Consider the following 14,753-nt stretch of genomic DNA (forward strand, 5'->3'; position numbering starts at 1 on the left):
TTAGTAGATTGCACAGTACAGTACATATTCTGTACAATTGACCACTAAATGGTAACGCCCAAATAAATTTTTCAACTTGTTTAAGTCGGGGTCCACATTAATCAATTCATGGTAGAACTGTTGAACTGTTGTGCTCCAGGCGCCAATCTACATGACAAAACAAACGAAAACTTGGTAAAGTATGGAGGTCTTAAACATGTGTGTGGCTGGGTCAAGGACATTGGTATCAAGACTCTCTCGGATAAATATTCTTCGTTTTTGCTCGAGTAAGGTTACATTTCATGGATTAACTTTGCGTCTACTGCCATGTTTGTTGATGTTGTTGCACGCACCAATTATGAGTAACGTGGTTTTTCCCGTCTTTATCGAACTTAAAGATTAAGGTTAACATTGTGTATGTGCTGAAAACTTAATTCATGATTGTTGCCTTTGGACAACCATCACTTGGACTTGCCGAGTTAGTGCTTTTCGAAACGCTCGTAGTAAACGTGTTAAAATAAATACAAATATTATCAATAGGCGCCAGCGCCCCCCGCAACCCCGAAAGGGAATACGCGGTAGAAAATGGATGGATGGATTATCAAGCTAATAATTAAATTGAAAATAATAAACGTTAAAAGTAAATCAAACAAACCTTTAACAAAGTGATCATGGCAAACTCATTAATTCTTTGACTCTGCTTCCTTGGACTGGAGTGTGACATGCTTTTATTGTCGTTGTTTTATAAAATCTTGCACTCTTCCACACGATTCGTACAAACGAAAACAACACCAGCATAGGAAATGTTTTTGTTCGAGAAAGGCTAAATAGCGCCTTGTCCCCATTGAGAACAGTGATAGCTTGACTACCACACATATTTAATAGGTGGGACATGAGCCGAACGTGACGTGTATAAATGATGCAAAGGCTAAAGTATCTAAAACTATTGCTACAGTATTTTACACAAAATGAAGGAATCGGTAAAGCAAAAGGCGTTGTATATTTTGTATAGCTCACTGATTGTTCCATATCTAACATATTGTATTGAAGTGTGGGGTAAGGCCTGGAAAACATATTTAAATCCAATATTTTATTTTGCAGAAAAGAGCTGTAAGAATCCTTACTGGAAATGCATACAGGGAACCCACAAATCCAATATTCAAAAAGTTAAATTCATTAAAATTTCATGAACTGGCAGACGACATTCAAAACAGATTTGTAAAAAGAGAAAGTCATTATAATCTGAAAGGAACTGAGATCTTTAATAAATCTAAATTTAGAACAGCGATAATGGAAATAAGTATTTCAATCAGAGGTGTTAGTTTATGAAACAAACCTGACAGTGGAATGAAAACAATGTAAATTATGATGATGAAAAGATATGGCTAAGTAGAATTATTTCTTTGTTCCTGGTTTGATTGTTGTAAAATGAAAATATGGTTTTGTAGTGGCCAACATTGAAAGTTATATTTGTGAAAATAGAGGGCAAATATTGTAAGTTTTTAATTTCTTTCTGCCATTTTTCATTCATATTTTATTTTAATGTTATATTGATGTATTGGTTTTAATTGTTTTCCTTTGTTTTTTTTATTTTTTTTAATGAATGAAATAAATAAATGAACTGACCTGAACTGGACAGCGGTAAAATCCAAGCAATAGACTGCATATTTTAAAGGTCCTAATTGTATAATGTTTTATTGGTTCAACGGTTAAACGATTAATCAAAGCAACAGAATATAAATCCTTTATCAAATTCATAAATGTAATCAATCGATTTACCAAATGACTTTTGTTTTTATTATCAGAATGTGGAATAAGAGAAATAAATAACACATTTAACATTTCAAAATGATTTAAATTATTGTTTTTAATTGTAACATCAATTTTAGGAAGTGAAAGCAGGCAACACATGCTTTGTTTTAAGTTTGAATATTATAATTTCAACTGTAGTTAATGAATTTACAGTGAAACCAATCTGCATGGCATTGAAATAATACAACAACAAAAAAAATATATACAATTTATTTGTGCATTCATAATTGTCATTTCCTTTTAAGACACAAATGGCACTGATTTTGTGGAATGACCCCTATATTTTATGGTTAACTTTCTGGGGACAAAGACGAAATGGACATTAAAGTGAAATGTGTTAAAACAATTAGGATTTTTTTTTATTTTTTAGTTTTGCTTTTTTGCCTAAATGTCTTAATAAGCTCAAGTTTTGAACGCAAAATATCAAACAGGTAATGTTTTTTTAAATATATATTTGTCCATTTGGAAGACATTTTGATCATATAATGTCACCGTTTTTAATTAGTAAAATAACTTGTGTTTTGTAAATGTATATTAATTAAAAACGGTGGTTTGATCAAAAGGCCTTTGAATGGGTTAATATATATATATATATATATATATATATATAGTACCTAGTACCAACCTCGTCACCCCCGATGTGTCCTGAGCAAGACACTTCACCCTTGCTCCTGATGGGTGCTGGTTAGCGCCTTGCATGGCAGTTCCCTCCGTCAGTGTGTGAATGTGTGTGTGAATGGGTGAATGTGGAAGTAGTGTCAAAGCGCTTTGAGTACCTTGAAGATAGAAAAGCGCTATACAAGTACAACCCACTTATCATTTATCATTTATATATATATATATATATATATATATATATATATATATATATATATATATATATATATATATATATATATATACATTGATTTGAGCAAATAATAAAAATAACCATAATAATAATAATAATAATAATAGTAACAATAATACAAAAGGTTTTAATGCCCTTTAAAAAATTAAGCACTTGTATGTTTTGTTCGGCTTTGGGGTATTGTTGAAAAAATGCAGGTGTGTAGCACACTTGTGAAAGAATTGGATTTTAATATTTTAAGATGTATCATGAAAAAACCTGCCTAAGAAAAATCAGATATAATTGAGTAACTCGAACAAAAATGCTGGCAAAAATACAGCAAACATTTATTGAAAGGACAAAAAAGTCATTCTTTGTCCTCGGAGGGCTAATAAAACTTAAGTTTTAAATGGTTTACGTTGTAGGAAAATTTATTCATGGACTTTGCATCCAGACAATTGTATTATTTGTGTTAAAGAAAGTAATTATCCTGAGAATACACCGATTTTTTTTTTAATTCTTCACACACAATGTAGTTTGGCAGGAGTGGTACAATACGTGTCCTTCCTCGATTATTGTGCCCTTGATCATTGGAAATCTGTAATTTCCACTTTTCTTGTGCCTCTAATGTTTTCTCCTCACTTTTTGCCGTCTTTGTCTTGCCAGTCGCGTAGCGGTGGTACGAGGCAGCGTCGTTCTGCAAGATGGCTCTCCTCTGGTGGGCGTCAATATTACCTTTCCTCAGCATCCAGAGTATGGTTACACCATCAGTCGACAGGATGGGAGGTGCAGAAACACACAGACCCACAAACAAGTCATGCCGTACCCCCAATCGTTTACCTTTATTACTCTCTGTTCCAACATTTTAGTTACGACCTGGTGACTTTGGGCGCCATGTCCGTGACCCTGATGTTTCATCGCCCACCCTTTTTGCCACAAACATGCACTGTCTGGACACCGAACAACAACTTCCTAGTTCTGGACCAAGTTGTCATGTCCAGAGAAGATGTACAGCTTCCTAAATGTGACATTAGGAGTGTTTTGAGTCCTTATCCGCTGGTCCTGTCCTATCCACTACCCAGATATACAGGAGCGTGTGTGGAGAAAGGCCCTGCTGTACCAGAGCTTCAGGTACTTAAGAATGTTTACCTATTATTGCATGCTTTTGACATAGGTTGAGTTTTACGGTGTTGCAGGGGGTACAGCGAGACTTGAAAAGTGTTTTCTTTAAAAGTTCTGACAAAAACATACAACTATGGACAACATTTACATTTTAAAGAAATTGGGGGGACACAACTGGTTTGCTTACAGGGGTCATGCCTAAAAGAGGGTGTAGTTAAATGGGATTAGATGCAACTTTTGGGCTAATATGAATGAGACACAAATTGCTCTATCATGTATTTTATGTACAAAATAACCAAATTAAAAGAATGAAATATGAAACAATTTGGGGGTTTCAGAATTTCTAGTCGCAGTCAAAGCGTTGAGGGGTTCCGGTTTGGTGGCCGCAGGATTAGGTCTCTGCTTTTTGCAGAAGATGTGGTCCTGATGGCCTCATCTGGCCGGGATCGTCAGCTCTCACTGGAGTGTGAAGCGACCGGAATGAGAATCTGCACCTCCAAGTCTGAGTCCATGGTTCTCGCCTGGAAAAGGGTGGAGTGCCATCTCCGGGTTGGGGAGGACACCCTGCCCCAAGTGGAGGAGTTCAAGTACCTAGGAGTCTTGTTCACGAGTGAGGGAAGAGTGGATCGTGAGATCGACAGGCGGATCGGTGCAGCGTCTTCAGTAATGCGGACGTTGTACCGATCCGTTGTGGTGAAGAAGGAGCTGAGCCGGAAGGCAAAGCTCCCAATTTACCGGTCGATCTACGTTCCCATCCTCACCTATGGTCATTAGCTCTGGGTCATGACCGAAAGGATAAGATCACGGGTACAAGCGGCCGAAATGAGTTTCCTCCGCCGGGTGGCGGGGCTCTCCCTTAGAGATAGGGTGAGAAGCTCTGCCCTCCGGGAGGAACTCAAAGTAAAGCCGCTGCTCCTCCACATCGAGAGGAGCCAGATGAGGTGGTTCGGGCATCTGATCAGGATGCCACCCGAACGCCTCCCTAGGGAGGTGTTTAGGGCACGCCCAACCGGTAGGAGGCCACGGGGAAGATCCAGGACACGTTTGGAAGACTATGTCTCCCGGCTGGCCTGGGAACGCCTCGGGATCCCCTGGGAAGACCTAGACGAAGTGGCTGGGGAGAGGGAAGTATGGGCTTCCCTTCTTAGGCTGCTGCCCCCGCGACCCGACCTCGGATAAGCGGAAGATGATGGATGGATGGATGGATGAATTGGGGGTTTCAATATCAATTCAATATGATTTGATTTATTGTTTACCGTGTTTGTCCTGGATGGGAATTGAACCATGTCCGCTGGAACAAAAGACTGCTTAAGCCACTGTTTCTTAACCATAGGGCAGCAAACGTTATCTGTTAGTCTACTGCAGTCCGTCTTGGTTGTTAAATTTTTTTACACCACTTGTGGCAGTAATGACAATCTCAAAAAAACAGAAAAGGTCTGGAGCTGATTCATAGATGTTTCTCAAACGCAAAAGGTCTGACTAATGTGGTGAAGATGTATTTTCATATGCACTTTATTGTATTGACAGTTTAGTTCCGAAACATACTTATTAATAAATGTACTTCTTCTTCTTCGTTTGGAATAAATATGTTAATGTTGATTAGAGGTGTAAACACTATTCAGCCGGGCAAGTGTTTAACAGCCAACTAACCAAGCTCTCGTCCAAAGCTGCCAGACCACAATTTCCGTTCGGATGGTGGTATATGGGACAGGATGTTATGATGTGGTCTGCAGTCTGCTCCTCTGCACCACACTCACATGTCGCAGATGAAGATATACCCCATTTGAACATAGTTGAGCGGAATAGGTCGACTGATTGATTGATTGAAACTTTTATTAGTAGATTGCACAGTACAGTACATGTTCCGTATAATTGACCACTATTGACCCCAGTAGAAAGGCGGTTAAGCCTGACCCAAGCAGGCCTGGGAAAGCATATTCCCGGTGGTGATGTACCGGCCTTAGGGATATATTAATGGAGTCTGGAAGAGTTTTCCCCCCATTCCATGTTCAAGTTGTAGTCTGCCCAGTCCCTTACACTGCCGTTTGACTGGTTAAAGCCATTTAGCAATTCCAATGCAGCAGGGAAAAATGGGTGTCTCGGTTTAAACTGTGGTTGTCCTTTAAGAGGAGGAGACAGATGCCGGTCATGAAGAAGGTGCCCAGGCTCCAGTGCTCGGCGTGTGTGGCTCTCCTGCGACGAAGCTCAGATGGTTGAAAACCTGCTAAGATGGGTAGATTGTCTGTTGGTGTGGGATGCAGGCATCCAGTGGCTAAACGCAAACCGTCGTTAATCGGCTTATCTATGAGCAGTAGGTGCAAAAACTTGCAGGTGTGGCCAGGGTGCCGAACGGTATCGTAGGCTACTATAAGATCAACAAACATAGCACCTGCTTTATTCTTGGCCGAGAAGCTGTCTTTAATTTCTTGAGTCAGCAGAGTAACTTGATCCACGATTGATCTTTCGCACCAAAATCCAGTTCGCTCTTGAGGAAGCAGTGGATTGATAATAGGTTTGACATGAGCGTAGAGCAGTCTTTCCAGGATTTTGAAAGGGATACACAAAAGAGAGATAGGTGTATAACTCTTTGGATCCTCTAAGTACAGAGGTCACCAACCTTTCTGAAACCAAGAGCTACTTCTTGGGTACTGATTAATGCGAAGGGCTACCAGTTTGATACACACTTAAAAAAATTGCCAGAAATAGCGAATTTGCTCAATTTACCTTTAATATAGATATATATATATATATATATATATATATATATATATATATATATATATATATATATGTATAAAATGGGTATTTCTGTCTGTCATTCCGTCGTACGTTTTTTTCCTTTTACGGAAAGTTTTTTGTACAGAATAAATGATGAAAAAAAGACTTAATTGAACGGTTTAAAAGAGGAGAAAACAGGGGAAAAAAATGAAAATTAAATTTTAAAACATAGTTTATCTTCAATTTCGACTCTTTAAAATTCCAAATTCAACCGAAAAAAACAAGAGAAAAACTAGCTAATTCGAATCTTTTTGAAAAAAATGAAAAAAAGAATTTATGGAACATCATTATTAATTATTCCTGATTAAGATTAATTTTAGAGTTTTGATGACATGTTTTAAATAGGTTAAAATCCATCCATCCATCCATCCATCATCTTCCGCTTATCCGAGGTCGGGTCGCGGGGGCAACAGCCTAAGCAGGGAAACCCAGACTTCCCTCTCCCCAGCAATTTCGTCTAGCTCTTCCCGGGGGATCCTGAGGCGTTCCCAGGCCAGCCGGGAGACATAGTCTTCCCAACGTGTCCTGGGTCTTCCCCGTGGTCTTCTACCGGTTGGACGTGGCCTAAACACCTCCCTAGGGAGGCGTTCGGGTGGCATCCTGACCAGATGCCCGAACCACCTCATCTGGCTCCTCTCGATGTGGAGGAGCAGCGGCTTTACTTTGAGCTCCTCCCGGATGGCAGAGCTTCTTACCCTATCTCTAAGGGAGAGCCCCGCCACACGGCGGAGGAAACTCATTTCGGCCGCTTGTACCCGTGATCTTATCCTTTCGGTCATGACCCAAAGCTCATGACCATAGGTGAGGATGGGAACATAGATCGACCGGTAAATTGAGAGCTTTGCCTTCTGGCTCAGCTCCTTCTTCACCACAACGGATCGGTACAACGTCCGCATTACTGAAGACGCCGCACCGATCCGCCTGTCAATCTCACGATCCACTCTTCCCTCACTCGTAAACAAGACTCCTAGGTACTTGAACTCCTCCACTTGGGGCAGGGTCTCCTCCCCAACCCGGAGATGGCACTCCACCCTTTTCCGGGCGAGAACCATGGACTCAGACTTGGAGGTGCTGATTCTCATTCCGGTCGCTTCACACTCGGCTGCGAACCGATCCAGCGAGAGCTGAAGATCCCGGTCAGATGAAGCCATCAGGACCACATCATCTGCAAAAAGCAGAGACCTAATCCTGCGGTTACCAAACCGGAACCCCTCAACGCCTTGACTGCGCCTAGAAATTCTGTCCATAAAAGTTATGAACAGAATGGGTGACAAAGGACAGCCTTGAATATATAACAAATTGGACCAAGCTATATTTCTAACAAAGACAAATCATTATTTCTTCTAGATTTTCCAGAACAAAAATATTAGAAGAAATTCAGAAGACTTTGAAATAAGATTTAAATTTGATTCTAAAGATTTTCTAGATTTGCCAGAATATTTTTTTTGAATTTCAATCATAATAACTTTGAAGAAATATTTCACAAATATTCTGCGTCGAAAAAACAGAAGCTAAAATTAGGAATTAAATTAAAATTTATTTATTATTCTTTACAATAAAAAAAATAAATGTACTTGAACATTGATTTAAATTGTCAGGAAAGAAGAGGAAGGAATTTAAAAGGTAAAACGGTATATATGTTTAAAAATCCTAAAAAAAATGTTTAAGGTTGTATTTTTTCTCTAAAATTGTCTTTCTGAAAGTTATAAGAAGCAAAGTAAAAAAATGTAAACACGTGAAGACCAAGTCTTTAAAATACTTTCTTGGATTTTCAAATTCTATTTGAGTTTTGTCTCTCTTAGAATTAAAAATGTCGAGCAAAGCGAGACCAGCTTGCTAGTAAATAAATAACATTTTAAAAATAGAGGCAGCTCACTGGTTAATGCTGGTATCTGAGCTATTTTTAGAAGAGGCCAGCGGGCTACTCATCTGGTCCTTACGGGCAACCAGGTGCCCGCGGGCACCGTGTTGGTGACCCCTGCTCTAGTATATATATCCCCTTTTATATATATATAGTTTTTAAAATCACCTGACATGTATACTGTGTTTATGTACATAATTTATAAATTTTGAACATAATTTTTTATATACATGTTACAGTTTGTACATATTTTATTATTGAATGTATCAAATGTGATGAATACCTGTATATTGGAAACAAGCCCTTTGGCTTGTTGTGCCATCCATTTGCCTTTTTAAAGCATTACATGGATTCAATTTATCAAGATGTCTATAAACTTCTCAATCAACCAGTCAATCAATCAATTGTGGCTTCATTGGCTTCATTTTTGGAAGCTTGAGTGTGTGCACGCAGGAAGATAGGAACTTGTTTAGCCAGGACTTTAGAACAACTTAGATTATCAGCACTGGGCAGATTGAATCAGGCCCCGGAGCTTTTCCAGACTTAAGCAACTGGAGGGAACTGGCAAACTCCTCTGGAGTAAAATTTTCAGAGATTGTTTCACCAGGGGATGTAGGGATCCTCCAGAGTTCAGCCACCTCCCTGTTCAGAAGTTTGGCTGATTTGCGATCTTTTGTTCCGTAGACCTCATTCTTTACCAATTGCGATGCAATAGTTCGCAGAGATGGGGCATGGGCGATGCAATCGTCTGGATCTCCCAATTAAGGTTGTTGACTGTATTCCATGCCAGCCGGCTGGAGTGTATGGAGTCGATGGTGTTGACAGCCTCTGACCAACGCTCTCTTCGCTTTTCATCAAGTCGAGCTTGCAGTGCAGACAGCAGTGCCTGATGCTTTGCCGTGCGGGGCCTTCAAAAAGACCTGGTAGAGGCTCTAACACTCCGCATCCGAGCACAATCTGTAGTTTTTTTATTCTGCTGCATGGGATTGATCTTTTTGCTGCTCCTAGGATGGCATGACAAAAGTCTTGGTATGCTTCATCAACAAAGGTAGTATCAGGAGATGGTAGGTTCTGGGCAAAAATGTTTGTGATGAGGCCAAAAAGTTCCCAATTGGCCTTGCGGAAGTTCCAACGCTTATGTGGCTCGCTTGGGACTGGGAGCATAGTTCTTTTCTAAGACATGTCTGTCCAAGTCCCAGCTATTTAAACCAGTGCTCACGAAAGTTAAGTCTGGATTAATTCCGGTGTTCCAGCGACCAAAGAAGAAGCTAAGGCATATGTGTTAAACTCAGGCCCACGGGCCAAATTTGGCCCGCCGTGTAATTTCATTTGGCCCTTGCGGCAATATCAAATTAACATTAGAGCTGGCCTGCCGGTGTTATACAGCGGTGCCGCTGTAACGCCGCATTCACCGATTTACTGGGAGACTCTCGAATTTCAGTGCCCCTCCTGAAAATCTCCCGGTGCAACCATTCTCCCAAAATCCAATATTGAGGGTGTGCCTTAAAGGCACTGCCTTTAGGGTGCCCTACAACCTGTCGTCAAGTCTGTTTTTCCTCCTCACAAACAGCGTGCCGGCCCAGTCACGTAATATTTGTGGCTTCTACACGCATGTAAGTAAATGAAATGCATACTTGATCAACAGCATACAGGTCACACTGAGGGTGGCCATATGAACAACTTTAACGCTGTTACAAATATGCGCCACACTGTGAACCCACACTAAACAAGAATGACCAACACATTTCGGGAGAACATCCGCACCGTAACACAACAGAACAAATACCCAGAACCCCTTTGCAGCCCTAACTCTTCCGGACCGCTACAATATACACCCCCTCCCCGCTACCAAAGAAACCCCGCCCCCCTAACCCATCCCACCTGAGTCCCGACATTAACTGAGCAGTAAAAAGGCCTGAATGGTTGATTTATTCATTATTTTATTTTCAAATGTGTTAGTCTCTGGAAAAAGTTTATGTTAATATTTACCTCAGAAGGCTGCAAATACAAAAGAGGCATTACATTTTTATTTAAATTTGATTTGATATGCCATTGATATTTTTATTATTATTATTATTATTATTTTAAACTCAATTTTGCATGTCACTATAAAGTTACAGTACATAAGCCTTGCTTATGCAATATTCAATGAAAAACTTGTTTGGGTCCCTATTAAAACATTAATTTGTTCAACCTCGGCCCACGGCTTTGTTCAGTTTTAAAATTTGGCCCACTCTGTAATTGAGTTTGACACCCCTGAGCTATGGGCATCCTTGGGGTTGTGCAACAATACAAGAGTGCTCATGGTTTCCGAGTCAACCAAACATTCCCCATCATAAATGTACTTTATTTTATTTAATCAAATATAAACATATTCTCCCTCACTTATTTTGACCCTTTAATACAGTATATTTGATTAGTACTTATTTGTCTAATCAGCTTGACCTTATTAGTACTATTTTTTCTAATCAACCTGACACTAAGCTTAATGTTTATGTGCTAAATAAATACTAATGTTTGTGATGAACACATGCTTTCATGTGATTGGACAGAGTTGTTAACCTGTTAGACAGGAAATAGGTTAGAAATTAATATTGAATACCAGTAAAATGACACATTCAGTGTTAATATTTGAGTGGGCCTCGGGCATTTCAGTAGTGGAAAAAATCAAGCGCCAAGGTCAAAAACGTTAAGAACCCCTGGCTTAAAGGCCTACTGAAATGAGATTTTCTTATTTAAACGGGGATAGCAGGTCCATTCTATGTGTCATATGTGATCATTTCGCGATATTGCCATATTTTTTCTGAAAGGATTTAGTAGAGAACATTCACGATAAAATTTGCAACTTTTGGTCACTAATAAAAAAGCCTTGCCTATACAGCAAGTAGCAGACGATGTGCGTGTGACGTCACGGGTTGTGGAGCTCCTCACATCCTCACTTTGTTTACAATCATAGCCACCAGCAGCGAGAGTGATTCGGACCAAGAAAGCGACGATTTCCCCATTAATTTTAGCGAGGATGAAAGATTCGTAGATGAGGATAGTGAGAGTGAAGGACTAGAAAAAAAAAAAAGAGGCAAGGGCAGTGGGAGCGATTCAGATGTTACTATACACATTTACTAGGATAATTCTGGAAAATCTCTTATCTGCTTATTGTGTTACTAGTGTTTTAGTGAGATTATATGGTACCTGAAAGTCGGAGGGGTGTGGCCACGAGTGTGGTGACCGCCAGTGTCTCTGGTGGGAGGAGGTAATAGTCCGCAGCTGCAGGAGGCCGCAAGCTCCGCTCATGTCTACAGTAAGAGCCGACTTAGTGTTTGACTCGTCCATCCATCCATCCATTTTTACCGCTTGTCCCTTACGGGGTTGCGGGGGGCTCTGGCGCTTATCTCAGCTTCAATCGGGCGGAAGGTGGGGTACACCCTGGACAAGTCGCCACCTCATCGCAGGGCTGACACAGATAGACCGACAACATTCACACACTAGGGCCAATTTAGTGTTGCCAATCAACCTATCCCCAGGTGCATGTCTTTGGAAGTGGGAGGAAGCCGGAGTACCCGGAGGGAACCCACGCATTCACGGGGAGAACATGCAAACTCCACACAGAAAGATCCCGAGCCTGGATTTGAACCCAGGACTACAGGAACTTCGTTTTGTGAGGCAGACGCACTAACCCCTCTGCCACCGTGAAGCGTGTTTGACTTGTGTCTATTTAATAGTGAAACATTATTGAAACTATATATATATATATATATATATATATATATATATATATATATATATATATATATATATATATATACATATATATATATATATATATATATATATACTGTATATAGTTCCTATATTCCGTTAAACATTTGAAAGAAGCAGACACTAAAAGGAACCATTTATGTTTTCGGGAAATAGGCACCAAGCAAATTCAGAGAAAACGCTTCTTGGCATTTCTTCAAATTTTTTTGACACCCACTCTGCTCGTGTGGATAAAGCATTGTAAATTTGAAATACAGTATAATTTTTCCGTCATAGCAGTCTTGGAGATATTTTAAACGTGCCCATGGCACCTTTTGAAAATGCATTTGATTATAAGCAAAATGTAATTCGCAGTTGATGAAAAAAAAAAAAAAAATCCTATTCATTAAGTTTATTACCATTATGGGAGCTCTTTTCGTCCTGTCCCTGCCAATCACACCTATTAGCGTGATAAAAAAGTGCAAAATATTTTTTTTTGTTATCATAATGTTCTTTTTTTTATCATTTCTTCACATTTCTTGTTGCTTTTCTTGTTCTCCCAAGGCGGTGCAAGAAGAAGTTGCAATCCCAGGAGCCTTCATGAAGCTGAATTATTTGAGTACCCGAGCTGCAGGCTACCTCTCATTACTGCGCATCCTCCTCACGCCTCCTTCCCCGTCCTCCCCCATTTCTCCTCTGGGCGGTCTGTCCAAGGTGCATGTCCGTGCATCGGTCCAGGGAAGGCTGTACCAGCGCTGGTACCCTGCTGGGCCTGGCCTTGTGCACAGGCTGGTCTGGAACAAGACAGATGTTTACGGCCAGGAGGTGTGGGGCCTCACTCATGCAACTGGTAGGTTGAAGAATTGTTGTCTTTATTGATGAGCAAACTTTTTTTCCCGAAAGATCTCTAAGGACCTGGTCTACTAGGATCCAAATAGCAAGTGCTAAATAGTGTGTGCAAACTGTAAAATTGAGTACATTAATTGTAATGTACTAAGACTGTGTGCGCAATTAATGACAAAAGTACAAAAGTGATGGAGGAAGCCTATTTAAATTTAGAAATATGTCGATTGTTGACAAAGACTCTCCCTGTCGATAGTCTGTCACACTGATCGCCTCCCTCAGACCGTGGCGCTGTGACCAGTGTTCAATTTCTTTTCAAACCAGCTAAAAATACACACAAAACACCGATGGGAAAACAGTTTTCATTCTTGATAAATCACATGGAGAGCGCTAAATAATCGTATTTGCATCTTTTCCACCCGGTATTGTGACGTTCCAAAAATCGACACATTTTCTGCATATACAAGAAAACAGACACGCTGATTGGATCATACTCTCTATTTTGCTCACTTAAGAGGAACAATCCTCTGCCCAGAAGCTTAGTAGATAGGTTTGCCTAAGCTATTGAGTTTGCATGTTTTATACTTGCAAACATTTAGCAGCTCAGGCCCCAAGAATGTGTCAATGGAAATTTACAACCGTTTAGCTGCTGGCTCTACGATCAGCTCCAGTTCCCTGCACAGAATAAGCTGTGTTGATCACATGTCAAGTGTAGTTAAGGTTAGGTGATTTTATGGGGCCCACCAGAGGAATGGAATACAATTAAATTCTGCTTTACACGTTCCTGAAAAGACATGCTCCATAGAATTATTTATTTTCTCAATAACTAGATCCAGTTGAAGCATTTTCTGCTGTTTCAGGGTAGTTTTTGAGGCAAGACACTCAATAATATTTTCAAGATAAGGTTGATGTTGTTTTTTTAAAGCGAAGCAATTTAATGCCAAAGAAACTTTTTTTTTTTATTATTTAGGAATACACCATGAAACATGAAAATGTAAAATGTATAGCATACATGTAGTAATATTATTTCACTGTTTGTTAAGATGTCCCGTTTTTTTCCATGTTTTTTTAAATGCAGCTTGAGGCAAAATCTCTCTGACAGTGTCAGAATGATTAAGTCAATTAGTTCATTATAATAAGTGTGTAAGGCATGTTTAGGGCTTTAACCTGATTGTATTGCAACTGAACAGCGGCAGGAGGGTGTAGAACAGGGGTTGGCAACCCGCGGCTCCGGAGCCGCATGCGGCTCTTTGGCCACTCAGATGTGTTGTAGACGTCCTCTACAACAGTGGTTCTCGACCTTTTTTCAGTGATGTACCCCCTGTGAACATTTTTTTTTAATTCAACTACCCCCTAATCAGAGCAAATCATTTTTGCTTGAAAAAAAAAGAGTTAAAGAAGTAAAATACAGCACTATATCATCAGTTTCTGAATTATTAAATTGTATAACAGTGCTCATTTGTAGTGGTCTTTCTTGAACTATTTGGAAAAAAAGATATACAAATAACTAAAAACTTGTTAAAAAATAAATAAGTGATTCATTTATAAATACAGATTTCTACACATAGAAATGATCATCAACTTAAAGTGCCCTCTTTAGGGATTGTAATAAAGATCCATCTGGATTCATGACCTTCATTCTAAACACTTCTCCACAAAAAAAGAAATCTTTAACATCAATATTTATGGAACATATTAAAAAAAAAATCTAGCTGTCAACACCGTATATTGCATTGTTGCATTTCTTTTCACAGTTTATGAACTTGCATTCATATTTTGTTGAAGTATTATTCA

At 39.6% G+C, this 14,753-nt stretch overlaps 1 protein-coding gene across 1 annotated transcript in view; it reads left to right on the top strand.

Moving 5' to 3' along the window:
- tenm1 (teneurin transmembrane protein 1) overlaps positions 1-14,753 on the top strand; it is a 561,054-nt gene that overhangs the window by 375,482 nt on the left and 170,819 nt on the right. The window contains exons 16-18 of the mRNA XM_061901744.1: positions 3,287-3,406; positions 3,490-3,751; positions 12,681-12,966. Of these exons, the coding sequence (XP_061757728.1) occupies positions 3,287-3,406; positions 3,490-3,751; positions 12,681-12,966 (668 nt within the window). The remainder of the gene's footprint in view (positions 1-3,286; positions 3,407-3,489; positions 3,752-12,680; positions 12,967-14,753) is intronic.

This window comes from Nerophis ophidion, linkage group LG05 (genome assembly GCF_033978795.1).
Source record: "Nerophis ophidion isolate RoL-2023_Sa linkage group LG05, RoL_Noph_v1.0, whole genome shotgun sequence".
Classification (NCBI taxonomy): domain Eukaryota; kingdom Metazoa; phylum Chordata; class Actinopteri; order Syngnathiformes; family Syngnathidae; genus Nerophis; species Nerophis ophidion.